This window comes from Mauremys reevesii, linkage group 11 (genome assembly GCF_016161935.1).
Source record: "Mauremys reevesii isolate NIE-2019 linkage group 11, ASM1616193v1, whole genome shotgun sequence".
In the NCBI taxonomy this organism is placed as follows: Eukaryota; Metazoa; Chordata; order Testudines; family Geoemydidae; genus Mauremys; species Mauremys reevesii.
In genome coordinates this window covers 63,087,820-63,099,970 of record NC_052633.1, presented here as the reverse complement: position 1 = coordinate 63,099,970, position 12,151 = coordinate 63,087,820, and the positions used below count along the sequence as shown (strand labels likewise).

Sequence of the window (12,151 nt, the reverse complement as noted above, 5' to 3'; positions counted from 1 at the left end):
GCTGAGCGGCAGTGGGCTGCCGGTCTGGGGTTCTGGCTGCCGGACCCTTGCCAGCTGGGGTCCTGGCCGCAGGCCCCACTCAGCCCGTTGCCGGCCTAGCTGAACAGAATCCCAGACCAGCAGCGGGTTGAGTGGGATGGTGGTGTAAGATCAACATTTTCATTTAATTTTAAATGAAGCTTCTTAAACATTTTGAAAACCTTGTTTATTTTACAATACAATAGTTTAATTATATAATATATAGACTTGTAGAGAGAGACCTTCTAAAAAAAACCTTAAAATGTATTACCGGCACGCGAAACCTTAAATTAAAGTGAATAAATGAAGACTTGGCACACCACTTCTGAAAGGTTGCCAACCCCTGCTCTATTTAATCATGGATCTCTACATAAAAGTGCATTCTTGTTGGTTGTTATAACCTTAACACACATTTTTCACAACTCAGAGATAGATGTAGGTTTCATTTTTAGAAAGTGTACACTATACATTTTTAAGTGATTTATTTTGAAAACTTTTCAGATTAGTTTTACAGCTATATCAGAAAATGAATGATTGTTTGGTTATTTCATTTACCAAAGGTAATTGAAGTAGATATTTATGAAGTCATTAGGAGGTGAACTATTTCCAATTCAACAAGTTAATCATTAATATTTGGAGGATTTTCTTGCCATGCTGTATTAGGAGGAGAACATCACCAGACAGACATTTAAATTGTTTTATTTAACTAAAACAACAACGTTGCATATTCTGGATTTTTTTCTTCAACAGCAAACACATAATATTTTAACAAAACAAGCATATGAAATTTTGAATGTAGTTAAACATTCAAGTTTAAAATCAGGTTTGTTTTTGTTAAAATTGTTTTTATCTAAAATAGTGAAATGAAATTTAAAAAAATAAATAAATCAACTGTCAGCCAGATCAACATGAGAAACTTAAAATATTGGCTTCTGCAGCTAACAGTTGTCTTCACCTTCATTTTCCTATTTGTTCATAATCTGGAAAAGAAAAACAAGCTTTCCTGTTTTTCAGGTCCTAAACGATTTCTCAATTTGGAATGAATTAGTCCAAAGGAAGAAAATATTCTTTCTATACCAGCAGAAGAAGCTACTGCTGTTAAAAGTGAGATTATCACTTCAACAGTCTCTGAATACAAGTGCTTAAGTGACTTCCACCACTTCACTGGTGTGACTTTCTTTAAAACATCAGCAGACATATATTTCTTGAATGGTTCACCCTTAGCTTTGAAGTTTATTATGGCATTATTAGTTGGCATTATGGAAGGATGATTGCTAGATGTCCATGTCATAGCCAACTCCTCTTCTTCAGCAGTTAAGGTTTGACCCTGGTACCGAGTATTGAGAATATTTGCAAGAAAATGAGCTGTCCCATTCATTTTTTAATGCTTGTAATTTAACTCTGTCACTGCAAGATTTCTCTTTTAAAGCTCATGCTCCAATACGTTTGTTATAGTCTATAAGGTGCCACAGGACTCTTTGCTGTTTTTATACATCCAGATTAACATGGCTTCCCCTCTGATCTTTTAAAGATCTTACTCAGTTCCTTCCATATTTCAACAGTGTTGGCAATAAAACAGCTATTTCCCTGCATTTTGTTCAAGGCTACAGAAATAGGCTTCAGGGTAACTCAGCATTGTTCAACATTTCTTTTAAGCCCAATGTCGAGAACTCTGGCTGTGACAGTGCCATCTATTTTTTCACAATTTTGTTCACAAACTGTCATCGGATTAGGCCAGTTCTTGATATAGTGCTTAAAACAGTCCACTACCGAGTTCCATCACACGTCTTGTGAGAGAGTTAGCTTGGTTCCTCCCACTTTTTTCAGAGCAGCTGCTGCAAAGTGGTTGTTACGGAAGAATTTTGGAATTTCAACAACATTAGCCTTTATTTCTGTAACACTGACGTCGTTGGCTAGGAGATGCATCAAATGATTACTGCAACTGTATGTTATTAGCTTGGGAGACTCTTCTCGTCTTGTCTAATATGCAGCTTGGTCACAGACAATGCTGCAAATGTATTTATTTGATTTTTTTTTCAGTTATAGCTTTTACTGCTACTTCTTGAAAATATTCTGCTGTGTGTGCATTTCCTGATGTATCAATTATTTCTGTAGGAAGACATTATCTTCTGTTGTCACACAAGCACATACAATAGGATCATTGTGGACATTGCTCCACCCATCAAGACTCAGGTTAACAATTTCCCCCTCTAGACCTTTTGCACACTGCTCAATTTCTCTTTCATACACTTTATCCAGCAATTGGCCTGCGACATCTGCTCTGTTGGGTGGACTGTATCCTGGTCTTAATGACAGAACCATGTTAATGAAGTGCGGGTTCTCAATCAGACGGAAAGGAGAGTTCGTTGCATAAACAAACTTGGCAATTTTTTTTATCAATTACCTCTTTTTGTAATCTGCTGGTTCTTATCACAAACTTATCTATGATTGTCAAGTACCAGCCTGCCGCAAAGAGCTCAGTTTAACTGTTCTGGTTGCCTAGAAAAGTGTGTCTTTTCAGAGTTGGTTCTATGCAAGGAAATGCAGTTGAAGCCGATCTCACCTAACCTTGGTTTCTGAAATGTGGAGATTTTTCACAGGAACCAACAGGAACTGCAGAGGTGCAAATGGAAGCTTGCAGAATCTCCATTATAAAAGTTACCTCTTACAGGAGTAGGCTGTACGCACTTCAGCTGCTACAAACTAACCTTGGTTTCAAATGCACTTTTCTCTGTCAGTTGTTGGTTTTCATCATCCTGCTGCTTTAGACATTTAATTGGTTCTCTAGTTATCGTAGGTTGAGTCTACAGTATTGCCTTGTTTATATTGGAAACTGTCCTGCTTCCAGCCATTAGTGGCCAAGTATGTAGCTGCCTCTTGGCATAGACAAGGAGAGCCAGAAAAGCGAAGCTTACAGTAGTAATTCCCACCAGAGTAAACTGTAGCTTTCCTGGTCTATGCTAAGCTATTTAGGTAGTTGAAATGGGGGTGCATTCCCAGTGTAGATAAGACTAAAGAAAATTGAGACCTGTAATTTTCCATCTTTGTAACTTCAGAGGTTGGGGGTCTATCACTCTTGTTTTTTTCCTCCCTGCTCAAAGTATCATTAAACAGCACAGCAGTAAAAAAAAAAAAAAAATACCTGTGCTCTGTCTTCACTATAGCTTCCACTGTTGCTACCATCAGTGTTGCTGGTAGGTGTCTTATGGAGACAAGGCCGTGGAAACTTGCAAGCCAGACAACTTGAGTTTATGATGCAGAAAATGAGCAGAATAACTTTTCTTGCAGGGAAGAAACCCTCCCAAACCTTCATTCTACATAATTAAGTAGTGGGGAAAAGTCACCTTTGCAGGTCATCCTTATGTCCTTGCACTGGAATTTGTGGGAAGAGATCATCTTCTCTAAAAGAGGATCAAATAAATGTAGTCACTATTACTAATTATTAATATTCCCTTTGCCAGCCTTCAGTCCTGGCCATAACCATAAATTTCATTTCATATTCCCTTGGAGTACAGCGGGTAGGTCTTTAAGTCCATAGTTTTAATAATTAATCCAGATGACCGAATAATCTTTTCAATGGAACTAGAGCTGCTACTGATGAAAGATGAATGTGCTGTGAAATTGAGATTCTCAGTAAGTAGTTTAACGTTCATCTACACAATTATCTGATGCTAAGACTAATATTTGTGGTGTATTTGTGCATGCTATAATTGCTATGATGAATTCCAGTCCTTAGCATAGGTCGAGACAGGGAGACACCTGATAGTAAAAGCTCTCAAAGTCCAGATCCAGTGGCTGGAAGGAGAAGCTAGACAAATTCAGACTAGAAATAAGGTGTAGATAAAAGTGAGAGTAATTGGCAACTTACTAAGAGACTTGGTTGATTCTTGCTCACTTGAAGTCTTTATAAATCAGAATTTCTAAAGATATGTTTTACTTTATCAAGAAGTTATGGGCTTGATGCAAGAGTTGCTGGGTGAAAATCTTGGTCTGTTACACAGGAGGTCAGACTAGAAAATCACTATTGTCTCTTCTGGCTTTTTTAAATCTTTGAAGCCATCATCCCACATGATAAAATACCACATCCACTAGTTTTCCTGATACTGGCTAAGTATGGAAAAATATGAGGCTTGCTTTTCCCTGTGTTTAACATTTAGTTGCATTACCAGCCTCAAGCATTCAAACATCATGAATCAAGCCCCTCCAAAACATGAGATTGGCTTAAAATTTGTGACATTTTTTAAAAAATGGGGTGGGGTATTACCTTTCTGGTCTTAGAGCCTTTAAGGTTCATGTTTTCAAGCTTCTCTGCAGCCATGAGGGCTAGGGCTAGAAATGTGCATTTTTGAGAGAAAGAGAGAGCTGACTCGCACTTAGTCAACTGACTCTGATAGCTGGGGCTTTAAGAAAAACACCAAACATTACAAACCTGGCAGTAAAATCAGAAGAGTTGACAACACATCTTTTGATCTGTTTTTCCAGTATTTTCACTGCCCGTAGTACTTATGGATCTTCATTTTTAATGTTTTATAGAGATTTATAAATCACTTTTTAAAAACAATTGTTCCAGTTGCAGAATGTCTCATGTATTTGCCTCTCCCTGCACCAAACAAATGACAAAAATAGCCCCATTAAAAGTGCTTCATATCCTGGTTCCAGTAGTTCTTTTGTTACTTCCCGGAAGTACTCTTAGGTCTTTGTTATACATAAAAGTTGTACTGCTTCGTTATACGAATATAGTTTGTAGTATGGCCCCACAGTGTAGTATATTTGTGCTTATACCGGTATAACTGTTCCCACATAGGAAGGAGAATAAGCTATTCTGGTATAAGGCATCTAGATGTGGCCTTAGTGATCCTGCATGGTACAGTAGAACCTCAGTTATGAACACCTTGGGAATGGAGGTTGTTCATAACTCTGAACAAAACGTTACGTTTCTTTCAAAAGGTTACAACTGAACATTGATTTAATACAGCTTTGAAACTTTACCATGCAGAAGAAAAATGCTGCTTTTAACCCTATTAATTTATATGAAACAAGGACAGACAGTTTCCTTACCTCATTAAATGTTTTTTAAACTTCCCTTTATTTGTTTTAGTAGTTTAACACAGTGCTGTACTGTACAGTATTTGCTTTTATTGGTCTCTTCTGCTGATGATTGCATACCTCAGGTTCTAAATGAGGGGTGTGGTTGACTGGTCAGTTCATAACTCTGAGATTCTACTGTATTTAGTGCACTTCTCTCCAACTAGTATTTAATTGTATCAAACATTCTTTAACTTAGCTACATTATGGCATTGATTAATTTTGGTTGATAGAATGCTGGGAATTTTTTTCCCTGCATGCTTTTTTTCCTTACAATATAATAGAATCCGTTTCCCCCTCCTATGTGACTGGCTAAAGGAGCAGTCATTAAGTAGATAGTAATTAAATTTAATTATCCAATTAAGACATAATTCCCAGTCACTGAAGCTGTCTGTTTAATTATAGGTTTTTTTCATTTAAACAGGCATCTGTTTTGGTTTTGGCCATCTTTTCAGATGTCCTTAAAATGGCAAATTGAACAAATTATGCCTTTTGTGAAATATTCATGTGTAATATTAGAAAAAAAAAGAAGAGGGGAGAAAGAAAAGAGGTGCTCTAGGAAGCCTTTTAGGTCTAACTTGGTCAGGGTGTACAAACCTAATTGCAGAAACAGAATTCAAAGCCACATGGCATGGATGGAGGAGGTGGGCTGTTGAACGTGGGATTGCTCATTATCCATTTAGAAAATAAAACCATTTATTTAGGAGACGTTCTTGACAATCTCTGAATTCGTTTACTATCTTGTAGGAGGTTTATAAACCCCAGAGAAAATACAAACGTCAGGCTGGAGCAGAAGAGCTGCTAGATGAGGAGTCTAAGGTTCATGCCACACTTTTAGAATATGGCAGGTGAGTGGGTCTCATCAGTGTTAACTGTTCACTTATCCTGATGTGGTTCAAATGCTTTATATTGTATAAGCCTAGCAACCTATGTTTTTTTGTTTGTTTGGAACCCTTTTATTTTCATGCAGACTGCTCAGGTTTAAAGAGATGTTTGGTTTCACATTTTTAAGTTTACTTAAACTATAAACACTTTGGGGCAAGGGCTGTCTTGTTGATATGTACAGTGCCTAACACAGTGGAGATTCATTCCCTGAGTGAGGTCTGTTAACACCACTACCATATAAATGATAGTTTATTGTACATGGTTGATCTCTGCTTGTTTAAAAAAAAAAAAAAAAAGTCTAGATTCCTGACACTTCTAACTGGGTTGAGACTTTCAGCTGTGATCTTTAACCAATGTTGGCTTTCAGGAAGTCTGAAAGAAAGGGGATTGAAGTGCAGTGGGGTTATTGTTTTGTTTTGAAATGGTGAGGATGTGGTTAATACCTCAGGAGACTGAATTGTGGCTATAGAACTGATGCTGCCTGTGCTTTGCCAACAAACTTCCAGATGAAGAGAGACAGCTAACTGAAAATAAATATTTGCAAATATCTGTTGCCTTTTTGAAATCTTTCCAGTTTCTTATGAGATGAAATTGGGAGAGGGGGGGAGAAACATGTTCAGTATTTGGGAAGAAAGAACTGGGGTTACTAATAAACTTTGTTTCCGACTTCTATTTCTAATATTTTCTTAGCTTAATAATACTTAAGCCTCCCTTACTAGATGACTTTTCCACTGTGATCTCTTTCTAAGTTCTTCAGCTAGTATTGAGTTTTATATCCTTCTTCCTTCCTTGTATCTTTTTTTCATCCCTCCTCCCCTACCTTAGATTTACTGACTCTTTACTGTGAGTATTTTCCTTTTTGTTCCTTTTGATTTTTATTTTAAGGCAGCATCGGTGCCCTGAGTTGGAGCATGCTTTGTAACGTTTCCTCTCATTCTCTGTGTATTTGGCGATGGCAGCATGGACTAACTAACATTTTCTTTCCTGCTCATTGACAATAATAGTGGAATAAAATCTGCAGTATGTTATTAACAGAACTTTTGAGGTATATGTGGAATGCAAATATGAGAAAAGACTCTCCTTTCACTCAGCACACATGCTTGCACTTTTGAATGCTATACATAAGCTAACCAAAGAACATTATTTTTCAATGAATTTCAATATAGATATTAAATATTAGCAGGTTGGCATGGAAAAATAAGTATTTGCCATTGAGTGTAAGTAGTTCTAGTGGGATCTCTGGATCTGTTCAGAACACTACTCTATCATCACAATCTCTCTAGTGCTTCAAGAAATAAGATGCCTGTTGTGTACTCCTCACTTAAAGTCATCCTGGTTAACTTTTTGTTTCAAGGTTAAGTTGCTGATCAATTAGGGAACATGATTGATTAAAGTTGTGAAATGCTTCCTTCTAATGTGTCAAGTATCAGAGGGGTAGCCGTGTTAGTCTGGATCTGTAAAAGCAGCAAAGAGTCCTGTGGCACCTTATAGACTAACAGACGTTTTGGAGCATGAGCTTTCTTGGGTGAATACCCACTTCGTCGGATGCATGTAGTGGAAATTTCCAGGGGCAGGTATATATATGCAAGCAAGAAGCAGGCTAGAGACGTCTGTTAGTCTATAAGGTGCCACAGGACTCTTTGCTGCTTCCTTCTAATGTCCTTTGGCAGTCGCCTGTTTTGTCCACTGCTTGCAGGAAGAGCAGCCTGTTGCAGCTAGCTGGTGGGAACCAGGGTGGACCAGCAGCCCCCCATCAGCTCCCCACTCCCTAAGTTCCCTGTGCAGCAGCTGTCCCTCCCACCACTGCCATGTGCTGCTCCTGCCCTCTGCCTTGGAGCTGCTACCAGAGATACCTGTTTGCTGTACAGGGGGAGGGGAAAAGGGGGGGGTCTCCCCCTCCGCCCTGCTCCTGCACCCTGCTTACTCCATCTTCCATAGAGCAGGGGGAACACACCATGGATGGAGGGAGGTTCTAGGCAGTAGCTGCCATCTCTGGTCTCAGCAATCTGATTAATTAACAAGGCAGTGTACTTAAGCCTGGGGTCAGCTACTTAAAGGGGAAATGCCCATTTTCTCTCACACACAGGGTGTGTGTCTCTGTCTGCCCTCCCTCCTTTCCTGCTGCCTTGTAGAGTGTTAACCCTTGAGGGCTCAGTCAATTGCTAGTTCATTTAGCAGTAAGGCATTCCCTGGGAAATATCCCACCCTCTGACTCCTCCACCTCAATGAAGCTTCACAATCATCATCACTGTGTACCAGTATTAAATAGTTTGTTTAAAACTTATACTGTGTGTGTGTGTGTGTATGTGTATATATATATATATATAGTCTTTTGTCTGGTGAAAAAAAATTCTCTGGAGCCTAACCCCCTCATTAATTCTTATGTGGAAATTGGATTCGCTTAACATCGTTTCGCTTAGTCGCATTTTTCAGGAATGTAACTACGTTAAGTGAGGAGTTCCTGTATATAGTAGCTAATAATTCTGTAACAAATCTAACACTTACAAAAACTGTGTGCCATAATCTTGAAATGAGACAGCCGCACATTTGTGACTGAAAATGAGTAAATGTTCCTTAGCTACTGTGTTGAGAAATCTTGCAATATGCTTTGAAACGAGTCAGTGGGAGTTTGTCCAAAGGCTGCAGAATTTTGCTGATTTCTAATTGAAATATTCCCATGAATCTACTGTTTTTAAAAATACCTTCTTGAATGAATAAAATTGCTGGCTTCTCCCTGAAGTTTCTGTTCATTTGGAAAACTTCGTATTTTAAAAGGGCAATTAAGGGTGGAATTAATTATAATTAGTTTTTAATTACTTGTGACTTGTAGCCACTTCTTTCATAATGAATTTTGTTTTTACTTTTATAAAGAAAAATGTTACAGTTGGGAGTGGCTATTGCATTCCATTAAACATCAGTCTCTGCTACACTCCAATTTACTATTAGAAAATATTCTTTGCAATGATCTAAGCTAGACTTTTTTTTTAATGAAATATTAGTTTCTGCACCAGTTGGTGGCACTCTGCTGGGAATGATTTTGACTTGTGTGCTAGTAGATTCTCTCTCCCCCTCCCCCCCCGCTGTTAGGACAGCCCATTTAAATCCTGAGAATTCTGGTTTAGATCAGCAGATTTGACCCCAGCAAGCGAGAGTAAAAAAAATCTCAGGAACATAAAATTCTGGGTAGTGGTGTGGCTTTTTTAAATTAAAGGAAGGTTTTGGTGTTCTTCCAGGCCCACTACATTTAAGAATCTGAATGGGCAGTTTGAAAGGTGGAGTAAACCAAGGAAACTTTCATCTTGTGGATGATCAGTAATGATTTTGGCTTAAATGTTGCAGAACATTTGGAGGCTTGGTCAGGATACACCTGAAGAAAGAGGAACCAAACTGATAGAAAGAACAGATAAAGCTGCAGCATAAGGAGGTTTAAACTAGGACTTTAGAAGAAAGGGCAAGTACTGAGAGAGCAAATAAAAATAGGGATGGACAGGCATTGAAGGATAAAAAGGTCTTGTAGTGGAAATGAGGTTTTTGTTAGATCCAGTCATGAATTAATGAGAACTCATGAAACAATGTGCTTAAAATACAAGGTTTGTTAAAAAGCTCATGTACAAATTCAATGAGCTTCAGTAGGAAATGAAAGGAGACTAGAGGCATGCAGTTTGCAGGGTAGTGGGCATGACTGGAAATTTGTTAGACTGATGGTTTGAGCTGATATTAGCCCCCTTAGTTATTACAGTATGTATACCATGCTGTTAGGAACTGAAGAAATTTAGGCTGATTTATAAAAAGTGAAGGGAACTTGGAGAAAACTAGGAATATTGCAGAGTTGTAATGGATTAAGTATGGATATCTTGCATAACACATTATAACAGGAATGTTATGGGACTCCTGACTAGAGAGAATCATTTTTGATATGGCACAATAAGCAACAAACGAGGACATGTGATATGTACAGAATTATGATTACAGAGAAGATCTGAAACTCTGGCATAAACTGCTTTGCATTTGATCAGAGAAGAAAGTTTGTGTGATCATAGGTCTGCATTGAACCTGCCAGCCAAAAGTGGTGGTAGTCAGAGAGAGGAGAAAGATAAAATATATAGTAAAAGTTGTTGAGGAGAATGGGAAGCAGAAATCAGAGTTTAATAGACTAAGGATGATTACAAAAGCTTAAGTGCTAGCAAAGGGGCAAACATTATAAAGTTTAGACTCGTAGTATTAGGTATAATGTAGGATGATGTAAATTAAAATAAAATAAGCAGCTGTACTTAAGGAATGAGACACATTCCACAAAGGTGTAAGTGGTAAGCTTAAATGTTGTAACTGCCATAATAGTATTGGAATGGACCATTGATCCCGTTCCAACAAATGCATATCAGACATAGTACAGTAATTGAATCAGGCTGTCTCTATACAATACCTTAGTCCGAACTAATGCGGGTGTAAATTCTAGTTCCCACCAGCATCTTGCACACTAAGTGGCCCATGTGGACCCTGCTGATGCACACTAAAAGTTCCTTAGTACATGTTAATATAATCCTGTTTGAAACAAGACTACATTTATCATGTGCACTAGCCCTAAGACTCCTTCACCGCAGACATAGTAATTATAAAGCCCATTTAGCCTTCTACTCCATTCCTTCCAAATGCCTGGAGAAACAGATGGGCATTACTATATACAGTTATGGCGTGTGGCATAATATGGCTATAGACACTGAATATCTGCTGCCATATTCTCATTTGTCTTTTATTCTGCTAGTCTTTCTATGTTTAAAGCTCATAGGTTGGCCAAAACCCTAATCCGAAGCCCAGAAATCTGAGTTCTGTGGGTTTTGGTTCAGGGCTTATATCACCATCTCTTATTTACATATCACAAAATAATTTGGGGGCAAAGGTTCTAATATATCAGTTTGTAGTACAGTCGATGCTATAAGGCATGGTATATGCATAAGTTTTGTACCAGTGTAACTGTACCTGTTAGGATTGTGATTTATATATTTATTTATTGATGAAATAGTTATACTGGTATAACCCCTGGTGTGGATGCAATTATATAGAGGACTTTTATAGCTAATTCCCCTTCCCATATGGGAACAGCTATGCCAGTATAAAGCACCTTTAAACTGATATCACTGCATCCAGAAGAGGAGGATTGTACTGCTTTAACTTTACCAGCACAGTCAAAGTAGTACAACTTTCTAGTGTAGATAAGGTTCTTAAGGCTTGGAGTTGTGTTGGCATAATCAAAGGCTGAATTTGACCCTGAAAATACAAAGGTTGAAGGAGATAAGTGGGCAGCTAGTGGGAAACAACCCTGATATCACTGAGAGCCTTTGTTAAAATTTTTACTACTTTTATTCACAAGATGTTAGAAACTCTTTCTACAGCAAACACCACTTTAAACAGTCTTATCTCCAAATAATTTTTCCAGGAATGCCAAGCTTGTGTGTGTGTGTGTATACACATACAGTTGTTTTTTTTTGGTGGGTCTTTATAATGCTGAGCTTGGTTACTCATTTCTGACCTAAAAACATTTGGTTACTTGTGAAAAGTTGTGCATAACAACAAAATACACTCTGTTTAAAAAAGTGGGTTAGCAGGGGATAAGCTTTTCTTTGAGGAAAAAATTAAACCAAAAGCCCATTTGTGTGTATGTATTGTGACAAAGTTCCTTCTCTACCTTAGTAGGTCCTGTGCTTATTGGTGGATTTGCTCGCCTCACAGATTCACCCTGTGGGTTGGGAAACAGCCCAGAGACCTTCCCCTCTGGTAGAAGCCACAGTCCAGGTCAATTCCTCCTGTGTTTGATCAGGAGTTGGGAGGTTTGGGGGGAACCTGGGCCTGTCCTCTTCTCGGGGTTCCAGCCCAGGGCCCTGTGGACTGCAGCTGTCTAGAGTGCCTCCTGGTACAGTTGCATGACAGCTACAAGTCCCTGGGCTACTCCCCCATGGGCTCCTCCCAACACGTTCTTTGTCCTCACAATTGGGCCTTCCTCCTGATGTCTGATAATGCTTGTACTTCTCAGTCCTCCAGCAGTATGTCTGCCCACTCCCAGCTCCTCGCATAAATTTCCTCTCCTCTGGCTCCCTTTGGCCTGACTGGAGTGAGCCCTTTTATAGCATGAGAGGGGCCTTAATTAGAGTCAGGTGCTTAACAGCCT

General features: G+C 38.7%; 1 protein-coding gene across 1 annotated transcript in view; it reads left to right on the top strand.

Annotated features, from left to right (window-relative positions):
* The window catches only part of CCDC93 (coiled-coil domain containing 93), a 93,375-nt gene that overhangs the window by 19,243 nt on the left and 61,981 nt on the right, over nt 1-12,151 (top strand). The window contains exon 7 of the mRNA XM_039494538.1: nt 5,851-5,951. Coding sequence (XP_039350472.1) covers nt 5,851-5,951 — 101 coding nt within the window. The remainder of the gene's footprint in view (nt 1-5,850; nt 5,952-12,151) is intronic.